The 12,790-nt window shown below is 36.3% G+C and overlaps 2 protein-coding genes across 7 annotated transcripts; one reads left to right on the top strand and one right to left on the bottom strand.

The window, feature by feature from the left end:
• The first annotated feature begins 4,226 nt into the window (after positions 1-4,226).
• On the top strand, positions 4,227-8,303 carry nsmce1 (NSE1 homolog, SMC5-SMC6 complex component). 6 transcript variants are annotated; one of them, XM_042720666.1, is made up of 8 exons: positions 4,227-4,328; positions 5,042-5,180; positions 5,404-5,525; positions 5,751-5,828; positions 6,233-6,379; positions 6,493-6,609; positions 7,094-7,220; positions 7,927-8,303. In XM_042720666.1, exons 2-8 carry the CDS (start codon positions 5,063-5,065, stop codon positions 8,022-8,024), a joined length of 807 nt encoding a protein of 268 aa, XP_042576600.1. In that variant the 5' UTR covers positions 4,227-4,328; positions 5,042-5,062; the 3' UTR covers positions 8,025-8,303. The 6 variants fall into 6 exon arrangements, with proteins under 6 accessions (XP_042576600.1, XP_042576627.1, XP_042576617.1 ...); XM_042720693.1 differs by having other exon boundaries at positions 4,249-4,328; positions 5,032-5,180; XM_042720683.1 differs by having other exon boundaries at positions 4,252-4,328; positions 5,002-5,180.
• Positions 8,304-8,924: 621 nt separating this feature from the next.
• Positions 8,925-12,502, bottom strand: kdm8 (lysine (K)-specific demethylase 8). Its single transcript, XM_042720703.1, has 7 exons — positions 11,854-12,502; positions 10,913-11,083; positions 10,703-10,837; positions 10,548-10,595; positions 9,461-9,610; positions 9,276-9,368; positions 8,925-9,139 (listed from the first exon to the last, which is right to left on the bottom strand). The coding sequence occupies exons 1-7, from the start codon at positions 12,310-12,312 to the stop codon at positions 8,975-8,977; spliced, it is 1,221 nt and encodes a 406-aa protein (XP_042576637.1). The 5' UTR covers positions 12,313-12,502; the 3' UTR covers positions 8,925-8,974.
• Between the last annotated feature and the right edge of the window lie 288 nt (positions 12,503-12,790).

The following is a 12,790-nucleotide window of genomic DNA, read 5'->3' as shown; positions in this document are numbered from 1 at the left end:
GGACACAGCCTCTTTTCCTGTGGCAGTCATGTTTTCCTGTCCACTGAGTCATCATGTGTCCACTGAATCTGTACCTAAACAAAGTGGCTCTCAGTTTTTTATGTTACTTAAAACTAGTCTGCCATAGTGTACTTTACTTTGTTGTTGTGTTTGAGATTCCCAGTGTTTAATGTAATTGTGCTCTCCCTCACTCTCTGAGCCTGCTTCTGTCTCATCTTCAATGGAAGTAGGGGAGAGTGGGGTAAGTTGAGCCAGTGGGTAAGTTGACCTACCCCCTGCATCTTGGCAACTGTACACTTTTACTGTCATGAGACCATGTATTTTGGAACCACGCATCATTTCTGCCAGACTGTGTAAAAGAGAAACACATTGGGGGAATGGAATGCACCACGGCCGTAGCCAGGGTTTGAAAATTTGTGTGGTCTGGGTGGGAATTGTGCTATGATAACCCCACTCATTATATACACTAATCATTTTAAATGTTTGTGAAAGATGTTTTCTCTGTTTTGGAGGAATGAGCATTGTTAAATTATATCACATTACACCATTACTTAAGGTTAGGGGTTTGTAATTTTATAAGTGGTTTATTATTCATTCAGCAATACATAGGCCTATTACTGTTATAGTTTTCATTAATAACCATTGCTTTATAGATGATAACTTTATCTAGTGCCCTTATGAATGTTGTTGGCACGACTTTGTGAAAATTTAACTACAATATGAAATAGCATAGACGTAACATACTTGTTTTACAGATCTCTGCACTAGTATTATTGTTTTGATAGCGTTGATAACGTTTCTGACAGAGAATATCATGATGTTTTTTTTTCTTTTGCAAACAAACTACCAACTAATTACTAATTCAGCGGATCAAACACTGACTGTAATGTGGATCATAATGCATCTACCTGGTAATGCAACGACCTTCAGGCTGTGGTCTCCAATCTCCAAAGAGAGCGGCACACAGATTGTGAGTGATGCTGTGGAGCGGGCAGGAAACTATGCTTTATGCAGGGCTTTATGAGTCGGATCACTGAGCCCTTTTCTGTATTTTTATAATTAGTGGATATTTGCCTATTTCTGCCCTGCATGCATTATTTGTTGTGTTTCAGTGGACATGTAGAATATTTTTACAGAATTCTGCATGTAGGGTCTCAATTGGATGATTGTTCCATTTGCTAAGTTCTAGATTTGGATTTGTCAGTGCTGGACCCCAAAACTCACTGCCATAGAGGGCAATCAGCTCGATGAGAGATTCTAATATTTTCCGCCAAATTCTTACAGGGATCTGTATTGGCATTGTCATTTTATGGCATAAAAGGCACTGTGTGTTTTATCTCTCAGTTCTTTCACTGCAGAATTAAAGTTACCTGTGGATGTGATTTTCAAACCCAGGTATTGTAGTGTGATGTGGGTGTTATGATTAGTTCCTAACGTCAATATGTGATGTGTTCCCTGGGATCTGAGTCTTTTCTGGAATGTCATGATTGTAGTTTTCTTAAGGTTTGACTGTTATGCCCCAGGTCTGACGGTATTGTTCCTCACAGACGCGCGCTCACACTGATCTCTAGCCTGCTCAAACACCACACCGGAATTCCACGGAAAACCCTCCGTTTCCAAGTCAAATATAACCAAGCAAGAATAATCTTCGTTATAACGTGTTATTTATGAGTCAGTCAAACGCAAAGGGGATCATTATACAAGGCTCGCAAAAGGAACCGCAAAATGAGAGTGCATTTCAGAGACACTTTTTACGCAGTTTCAGTTCCTCTGTACTTATGTCAGTTCCATGTCAAAATTAATAGCCTATCCCAATCTAAAAAAGAAAATATATCAAAATATTATATTATTTATTTGTACATTTCTTCAACACATTTTCAGTATGGCAGACAAGACAGAGAGAGGTTTATTTTAAAAACAGAATAAGCCATGGTCTCTCTCTCTCTCTCTCTCTCTCTCTCTCTCTCTCTCTTCAATTCAATTCAATTCAATTCAAATGAGCTTTATTGGCATGACTGTGGAACAGCAGAATGTTGCCAAAGCAGCAAGAGAGAGAGAGAGAGAGAGAGAGAGAAACTTATTCATGGCCATATTGTACATTTATTATCACATAATACACACACAACACACACACACACACACAAATTTATTGTAAAAATATTTATTGTAAAAATAAAAAATACATGGTAAATATTTACAGAGAGCATTAATAAAGAAAAGGGGGTTTAGCCATTGTCCCCCATAATATGGCAGGAGGATACATACTGCGCTGCTAGGTGGATACACTTTTCTTTCTCTTCCAAAATATAACAGAGTTTGTCTATGTGGCTCGCTTGCTGGAATTCAGGCACAATTTGAGCTATTTGGGTAAAATAAGTGTCTCTAATGTGTTTATATTTGCTGCAGTGTGTGAGGAAGTGTAGTTCGTCCTCTATGAGTCCCTCTGTGCAGTGAGAACACAGTCGGGGCTTTCTCTCTCTCCTGCTCTGTTTGTCTCTCTTGTGTGTTGGATGTATGTGTAGGTTGATTGAGTTCATTCGCACACACACACACACACACACACACACACACACACACACACAGTTTCACAGTTTAGGTGTTAATTGGCATGACACACATTTGATATTTGTAAATTTGTATTTAGTGCAAGAAAGGAGTAGTACAAATTAATATAAAGAAAAGAACAAAAACAGAAATTAAGAGTAATACAATAAACAATAAGAAATACATTAAAGCTTAAAAAAGCATTACACTGGATTTTTTTTTTCATTCATCCACTTAAAAAAAATTAGGGTAATGATCTATATTTTTTAACTTGAGCCAATGAAAAATAAATAACCTGCCCTTAGGGTTAGTTAAAAATATAGATGTGAATCATTACCCTAATTTTTTTTGTTTGGATAAATGAAACATTTTTTTCAGTGTGTATATCTATAAATGCATGATAAAAGTTTTACTGAATTTGTGAGTATTTTGTGCATTCTGCGAGAAAGTGCAGCTCTGTCTCGATTTTGTCTGGATTCAGTGTGGACACAGCCTCTTTTCCTGTGGCAGTCATGTTTTCCTGTCCACTGAGTCATCATGTGTCCACTGAATCTGTACCTAAACAAAGTGGCTCTCAGTTTTTTATGTTACTTAAAACTAGTCTGCCATAGTGTACTTTACTTTGTTGTTGTGTTTGAGATTCCCAGTGTTTAATGTAATTGTGCTCTCCCTCACTCTCTGAGCCTGCTTCTGTCTCATCTTTAATGGAAGTAGGGGAGAGTGGGGTAAGTTGAGCCGGTGGGTAAGTTGACCCACCCCCTGCATCTTGGCAACTGTACACTTTTACTGTCATGTGACCATGTATTTTGGAACCACGCATCATTTCTGCCAGACTGTGAAAAGGAGAAACATATTGGGGGAATGGAATGCACCACGGCTGTAGCCAGGGTTTGAAGATTAGTGTGGTCTGGGTGGGAATTGTGCTATGATAACCCCACTCATTATATACACTAATCATTTTAAATGTTTGTGAAAGATGTTTTTCTCTGTTTTGGAGGAATGAGCATTGTTTAAATTATATCACATTACACCATTACTTAAGGTTAGGGGTTTGTAATTTTTATAAGTGGGTTTATTATTCATTCAGCAGACCCCCCCCCCCCCCCCCCCCCCCCCTCTCTCTCTCTCTATGTGAGTTGTACAGGAGAAATATGTTACTTCCATCCTCCATTCCGCTCGGGTTCTGCTTAGAGATGCCTTGTGGTTGAAAACAGATGGCGAGTTTCACAATACAGCATGGCCTCCAGGCAATATCCCAGCAAACACAAAACATTTTAAAAACGTAATGGTGTTTGCTGTAAATGCCTTACACATGGGTTTTGATATAATCACTTTTATCAAGTGCCAACCGTGTACTGGTGACGAATGAGAGAAGAAGAGTCCAAACAGCTGATAAAAACATCACAATAATCCACAAGTAAATCACACACATTAATGCAAATTAAACAAATACATACATAAATAGCCAACATCCAAGACATTTTTTAACTTTAAACTGTTGCTTCCAGCTAAATAAAGTTGGCTATTTCATATTTTAGGAAGGAATAATTTTTTTTTTTTTAAGGCCTATTAAGCATCGCAACTATTAATATTGTTACTAAGTATTAATTAAATTCTAATATATATTAATAGCTTATATACTATATATTAATATATTAAAAATATATACAAGCGTTTTTCTACAAGAAACGCCTGAATGGATCACGTGACCGGAAGTACTGTTTCTAGAGGGAACGCGCGAACGTTGCACGAATTGACATCTCGGCGAGGTACATTGAAAACGGGTATGTGAGAAGCAGCACTTTTTCACAATATGTATTTAATACACACCTGTTTCGGTCAAAGACGGATGTCGGTCTCTGATTACTCTGACAAACGCAGGCTAAAGTAAGTTAGCATGTCGTATTGAGGATGTTGTGCAACTTAGCTTGTGGTTTGCGGTATATCTGTAAATTCGTCCGGTAATTCAACCGCAAGTTTGCATGTTCACTGGAAAAAATATTGTCTGGGTTTTGCCTTTGTTTTCATATTGACGTAATATCTACATTATATGTAAGTTACGCGTATTTGCGTTGCTTTGACCGTCCTCTGTTGATCCCACCTACTCGCACGCCACGATTGGTCGATTAGGTACAATGTCTGCACGCTATTGGTCAAACTGCTTTTCAGTCATATCCTTCAACAAGTATGAAAATGATAGGGAAACGAAGTAAGGTAATTTAGAAATACCTGCCAGACATGTCTAGAAAGAAGAGGACTTATGGTCACCCTAGTGAATGGTTCTTTAACACATGCACCAGATTCAATATATGAACGCCCTAAATGTGTATCAGCTAATTTATGATTCAACAAGGCATTGTTTTAACTATAGTTAACCTTTACTATTTACTATTTTAATATTATATATTGTTTAAATTGAACGTGTAATTAAGATATTATATATTGTTTAAATTGAAGGTGGGAGAGAGTGCTGTACATTCAATACAGTCTTTTGCAGCTCAAGAGGACATTAAGCAGAATGTCCCCACCAATGGGAGACAGTCACAAGCGCTTCTTGCAGACCATGATGAGCAATGGCATCATCAGTGCATCTCAGGCTGCAGCACTACACAAACACTGCTGTGAGACCCACGGAGGTATGAAGAAAACCACTGACTGCAATTTAGCCAAAATTCAGTTGGATAATGTGTTCATAGTTTTTATTTTGCTCTGAATGCAAAATGTAATAAAACGAAGTTAAAAAGCAAATCTATTTATTCTTTCTTTAGATTTATTACTTCTATGTCTCAGACCTGGAAATTGTAGATCAGTTGTATATAGGTGTCCTATTTGAATTAAGCATCTATCTTGTCTTTCTAGCACACTATGTGGCAGACCGATTAGATGATTTCATTAATCTCATCAACGCTCATCTGCAGTCCTTGTTTATGCACATCAGGAAAGGCATGTCTGAAGAGGATGGACTCGAGTATTATGCTTTGGTTAGTTGAAATCTGCATGCACATCTATGGAGAGATTTCTTCTTCCTTTTTTTTTTTTTTTTTTTTGCTGATGTCTGTTAAATTTCTGTATTTGATATTATGTATTTTTTTTTTGTTTTATATATTATTTGTTAAGAATAACATTAGCATTGTATGACATTTATGTGCTTGATGTGATTTTTTTAAAAGTCAAAACAGAAATAAATACTTGTGTTTGTTTTTCAGGTAAACGTGACAGAGACGGACATAACTAGAATGGCATCTGATTATGCAGATAATGAACTGGAATTATTCAGAAAAACGGTATATGTTGATTCACACACACACACACACACACACACATACTGACAGTGGCAAGAAAAAGTATGTAAACCCATTGAAATTAGTTGGTTTTCTGTATTAATTAGTCATCAAATGTTAGCAGATTTGCATCAAAGTCACATGTCTAGACAAACAAGGTGCTTAAACTAACATCTCACAAACAATTATAATCTTTTATGTCTTTTTTGAACACATCCCATCAAACATTCAAAGCCATGTGTGCTTCCTTTGTTTTCGTTGCCTGGATGAGCCACAATGTGTTTTTTTGTTTGGTGATGAGTTTCATGAGTCTCATTTGTCCTGAGAATATGAGAGTTTAAAAGACTATTCTCAGTTTCATGTCATGGTGTTTTTTTTTTCATATCTCTTTTTGTCTCTGTGTTCAGATGGATCTGATTGTAGACTCTGAGAGTGGTTCTGCCTCCTCCACCGATATTTTAAATTGTGCCGACAGCCTCCAGACAAAGAAACTGAAGAAAAAAGAAACGGAGCATGTCTTAAGCAAATTCGTCCAGGACAAATGGTTAAATGAGGTATTCATTTTAAAATTGACTTTTCCCATATATTGGACTAAGTTAAATTATATACAACTCACCAGTCACTACCTCCAAAAGCAGTTCAATATTTTTTTATTTGGCTGCTTTAGAAAGACGGTGAATACACTCTAAGTGTGCGCTGCATTGTGGAGATGGAACAGTATATGCGCACAATCTACCAAGACCTCATCAAAGTGTGTCATGTGTGCCACAACATTGCCCTGCAGGTAAAGACATGAACATGAGTAAAGGTTGTAAAGTTTTATTTATTACGGAAATCCAGGATTTAGATCGCCATCATTTAGTTTGAAATGCAAGAAGGAATTTTAAAGGAATAACTCACCAAAAAGTAATCATTTCATCACCCCCGTGTTGTTTTCTGTTTAGCTTGTTTAATAGTTGATCAGCTGAATTTTTATCAGGCTGATGATGGGGCAACTTTTTAAACAATGTTGCTGCCAACATACAACCAGATGGGACACAGGGCACACGACCGATTCAGAGTATCCAGATAGAAATTTGTTACCCATTCTCAATGGGAAAGTGCCCAAGCAACTTTGCTCAAAAAAAGTTGCCCTGTGTATCATCAGCCTCACTTATGTTACATGTATTGAAATGTTATTTCTATAGAATTGCCTTGGTTATAGAGGTTACCTGATAGCATTTTCAAACAGAGGAAACTGCAAACAAGAACTTTTCTTTTACATTTAGTGCCAGATGTGTGAAAACCCAATTTGTGGAATCAAGGTGCATCTCCCGTGCGTTGCTAGATATTTTAGAGCACGCAGTGACCCTCGTTGCCCGGAATGCAGTGAATTCTGGCCTCACGAGATTCCAGGTGAACAGTTTTCCTTTTTCTTTTTCAATAATTTATTTTTGCTTTTGAACTATAACATAAATACACAAAACACAAATCTTACATAACTTTGTGCACAAGACAAAAAAAAAAATACAATAGAATGGGATGATACGGGATATCATAATTGTTACAGTGTAAGACCTCACTCGAAAAGAGAATCCGTCCGGTCTATTGAAGTATTGCCTAGTATTGGAGTAATTACCCAGTAAACATACTTCTGGGTTTGTTGGAAAATTGACTCCATGGATATCAGACTCCAAACTCCAAAATTAAATACTTTTTACCACAATTCCTGAACTTAATGGCAGGTCCATGTGGAAGGGAAAAAGTTACTTTCTCCACACCACATCTAAAGCAAAGAGGTGACTTTTTTTATTAAACTTATGAAGTTTTGATGGTTTGATATACAGTTGGTGAAGGAAGTTAAGTTGAATTATTCTGTATCTAGAGTTCCAGTATGATGTAGCACCATCCTTACACAGTTCACCCCATGTTTCCCCTTCAATGCTAATGTCCAAGTCATGTTCCCATCTCACTGTAGATTTGTCTGATTCAGGCATTGGTTGGTTAACTGTTCTTCATTAACATGGCTCCACTGATAGATCTAATTGGAACAATTTGTTAGTTGTTTACTTAAAAGGGTTTTACATTCCAATGTTTTTATGTTTCTTTTCCTACTTTGCAGAAATACCACAATCCCAGTCACAGAGTTCGCAAAATCTGCCTTCGTCATCCAAAGAGAACACTGCTCCCACGCCATCACGGCGGTCAAGAAGGTCGTAATCTGCCTGCTGAATCATCGCTGCAGCTGGCCTTTTGACCATTAATGAGGATTGTTCAACTGTCTAAAAGTTTTTCACATGCATTTTCTATTTATAAAGAATTGTTATTGGATAGGGTTCATTTTCAATTTGACATTATTTTTGTTGGAATTCTGATTCAAGATCAGTTTATACAAATAAAATGTATTTGCTCTTGTATGGAAACATTTGCTGTCTCTTTTGAATTTTAGCATTTTGTACAGTTGCTAAGACAAAAATAAAAATTGAGAAACTGTTCAAATATCTCTCTTCATTTACATTGTCATTTAGCAGAGACTTTTATCCAAAGCGACTTACAAATGAGTTCAATGGAAGCAATCAAAATCAACAAAATAAAAATCAACAAAAGTTTTCCTTCGAAATTTTTTTTCAAAGCAAAATCTTAAAAAAAAAAAGGATCACTTCAAGTTATCAGTAAATTTCAAAGTGTTGCAACTAAATGTGGTTAACCATTTAATTTAGTTCCCTACATACTGTTCCTGTAGCTGAACTGGTAGCACATGAGGCAAGCAAACCAAAACCATGAGCGCAAATTACACAGAAATACATGTACTGTTAAATATATAGCTTGAATATGATGATGCATCAGCCAATGTGTTATTAATGGAAATAAATAGAAACAGTTGCTCTAGTTGATACAACAAAATGTAAAATTATTCAAAATTATACTGGGGTAAGATGAACTCCTACCTTGGGCAAGAAGCCCCTTCTGGCTGAACTTTTACAGAATGTATAAATAATATATAAATTTATCCTATGATTTAGAGTTATAGTCAGTTACAATAAATAATACATTTATATGTGTATAACATTGAGCCTAAAACTGATAACATATTTGGCATTTGTACAAGTAAAGACAATGTTCAAAGACTTGACAGCACACACTGGGCATGTCGGTTTATTCTCTACAAATTAGGACCACCAAAAACTGACAGAAAAGCTGAGCTCTAGGGAGCGCACATAATGCCAGTGCTGTTGAGGGATGAAGAGGACATCTCTGGGCTGGAGAACACACTCCTGATATGAGGCTTTAGAGAAGTCTGGGAACTTCACCAGGTCTGCATTCTCCACTTCCACCTGGTGGTGGGAAAACAAACTTATGTTTTTTTTTGTTTTTTGTTTTTTAAGATATAAAACAGCTTTAGACTATTTGATTATTTAAGAACACTTTAAGAACATGAAGCCTGCTGTTATAAACTCGGTCTTCTACTACCTGACTGGTGTTGTGCAGTAGCTGCGACTGATGTGGATAGAGATATTTTGTTTCATCTGGGCTGTAGAGCCGGATGTATTTCCTTCCAACCACCTGACATCCAAAAACAAAACCAGAATGCATTGAAACGTGGGGAACAAAAGCCTTGCCTTTCAAATGCCAAATGAACCATGTCTCTTGTTTACCTGTGCCAAAAAATTCTGTTGAGGATCCTGATGGAGAGGGGAGACAGTCCCTCCAGGCCCGAACCAGGCATTAATTGTAATGTCATCCTCATCCCCCTCTCCAAGACAACAATAGTCTGGGATGCGAATATCTTCTTTCAGCTCTGGAACCTTTCAGGATGAATAACAGCCAATGTTACGGTTATTGGTTTTGCATGATGCTACATCCATTAGTATAATACCATGTCTAAGAAAACTGCTATAGCGCAAACTAAAAATTACAAAATCTTTGCACTTTACTAACAGTATTACGAGAAAATTAAGGAAATATTGTGACCAAAAATTAAAACTTGCTGAAGAATGACTCGCCCTCAGGCCATCCAAGATGTAGATGAGTTCGCTTCTTAATCAGAACAGATTTGTAGAAATTTAACAATGCGTGACTTGCTCACAAATGGATCATCAGCAGTGAATGGGTGCCGTCAGTATGAGAGTCCAAACAGCTGCTAAAAACATCACAATAATCCACAAGTAATGTAAATAATCCAAATGTTTGTGTTTGTAATAAATTCATCAATAAGATGATTTTAACTACAAACTGATACTTCTGGCTAAAATCAATCCATAATATTGAAGAAATTGATAATATTGATTTCTTCAATGAAAAAGTCATCTTGTCTGAATCAGGTGAGAAATCTGCATAGATCGAGCACCGTTTATAAGTGAAAAACAGTATGGATTTTGATGTGAGAGGACAATGGGGATGGACTTTTTCACTGGAGGAAGTGTTATTATGGATTAGCATTATTATTATTATTAAACCATAACCATGGTTAAAAATGTCTGGATTTCTTACAAACACATAGATTTTAACATCACAAGATATTAATTGATGGACTGGAGTTGTTTATATTTTATATTATATTATAACCTTGTGAATTATGGTGAGGTTTTTATCAGCTGTTTGGATTCTCGCTCTGACGGCACCCATTCACTGCAGAGGATCCATTGTTCAGGGCAAATTTTCATTTTTGGGCAAACTATTCCTTTAAAGGAAAAGTATTCAGATACTGGTCCTCTAGTAGCACCATAAAGAAATGCAACTGACCTGATCAAACAACTGATGCTGAGCCAGATATCCCACTCCATCCTCCGCCTATAAGAAAACCACCAAAAATAATTATAGACAGTTTACAGCTTCTCTAGGAAAACAAAACAAAAACACTGTGTCTTACAATGAAGTGAAACTGAAATGATTCTTACTGTTCCTATAATGTAACGGTCTATGAAGTCATTCACTGTAATGAGTTTTTGTGACCACTCTTCATCAGTGTACTTGGATCCCACTTCAATAGGTACCGTCCGGCAGCCAGCGATAGTTCGCAAGTAGTCTATCTTAGAGAGAGTGTACAGTAGGGTTGTTTACAGACGTTTCAGAAGATAAAATCTAATAATACATTTTTATCAGTACCTCCATGGATGCTCTGCGAAGGCTGGCCAGTGGTCAGTTATTCCCTCTATTATCACAGGCTTCTGAGGATCCAGGAAGTCTGATCTGAAGCGCTCCAGGGATGGACAATGAATCCTAGGCACTGCTTGTGCAGGGTTTATTACAGGCTCGGAGACACAGTCCAGTTTTACTTTCTGTTTTAGATAAGCTTAATAAGTAAATAATGTTCAGCTGAGTAAGCTATTAGAACAAGGTTTTAAAGAGCATGGCATGATTTAGTAAATTACGACGTGTTCCTGAATCAACAATTGATAATAAACAATCACAGGCCAAACCTTATCAATCAATCAATCAATCAATCAATCTCACTGATCCCAACAAACACAAAAATTAAGTTTTATAATTTTAAATAATATTATTTAAATAATATATTTGTAAATCTATAATTTTACATGTATTTTTTTTAAATTAAAACTAATTATTAATCTTGTTTTAATAAAAAAAAATCACCTATTTTTTTTCAAATGTTATGTTTTCTTTACAAAGAAAATTCACAATAATAGCTGAAAATTATGTCATTATTATAATTATACACTGATTATAATAATTCCAAGACAACAATTTCATTAAATGCTTGTTTTTGAAAATAATAACATAAAATGCACAAAAAAAAAAAAAAAAAAATGTTGGAGTATTCAAAGGTAACAACACATTCAAAGGTAAGTATATATAAACGTATATACAATAAAATTTACAAACATAAATTTCCTTAAAACTTGAAAGAAAATTTAAATGAAAATATAAAAATTAAAGCTACTTCAAAATATTTATACATACTATAATAGCATCTAAATATTTCTAAAATAACAATTTTAATTAACTTCACAGCAGGGAAAGCACATTTTAAAAACCATGATATATCTGTACACAAGCTGTCACAAATTCTTCATGCTGTTGACTTCACCTTTGAACAGGGTTCTTCACTCCTTTGTGCTCTGTTTGGACTCTTCGTTTTCATTTTATTTCTTAAGACACCAACAAGCCTTTGCAGAATGTTGTCCATGACTGCTGCTCCCATTAACAGACCCATGTCACATGTTTTAATGGCCTCTTGGATATCATATTGAGATGGATTCCCATGACATAAACTTAAGACTTTGAACAAGCAGCCAAAAGAGTAAACTCTCCTCCACTCCTTGTCCACATCTCTCCATGTCCCAGTGTTGAGCTTCTCCCAGGAGTAATCGATGATGACCTGAGCTCTTTGAGCAGCAGCTGGACAGTCTGCTTCACTGTACACCTCATCTCTAGCCAGCTCGAGAACCTTCAACACACTCAGTTCAATCTTCTCGCTGAAGTGAAGCGGGAATTCACACACTGTCGAGGGCAAAACAGCTCGAACATCAGTCCAGACTGGAGCCATGAGCAGAAGAGACTTTTGCAGATCACTTGTTTCTGATGGACGATCTGCTCAAGGTATTGAAATACCAATATAGTATATAGTACACGTCATAATTGTTATAATAAATAATAAACAGCTAGCGTCAATTACGTAAGAAATGTGCAACTAATGTAAAAAGAAAAGCGAAAGGCAGTAGTGCCAGCTTTTAATGTCCGGCTAGAAACACAGAAGATATATAACGTTCCGCCCCGGAACGCATTACCTTGTTGTCAGTCATTTCATTGCGTAAGTGGTGTACACACAATATGAAAGTATTTGTTATATATATATATAAAATGTCAGTATGTCTTAACAATTTTTTTTTTGCAGAAATAGAAAGATCTGTTATATGTAGAGTTCACCTTCAGTTGGGTTAAAAAAAAAAAGAAACACTATGCAAGTCAATGGGGACCAGCAACTGAAGGTGAACTATCCCTTTAAGGCTCAATCTGAAAGATAT

Source organism: Cyprinus carpio, chromosome A3 (assembly GCF_018340385.1).
Source record: "Cyprinus carpio isolate SPL01 chromosome A3, ASM1834038v1, whole genome shotgun sequence".
In the NCBI taxonomy this organism is placed as follows: Eukaryota; Metazoa; Chordata; class Actinopteri; order Cypriniformes; family Cyprinidae; genus Cyprinus; species Cyprinus carpio.
The sequence above is the reverse complement of the archived record's forward strand: the minus strand, read 5'-3'. Positions and strand labels throughout refer to the sequence as shown.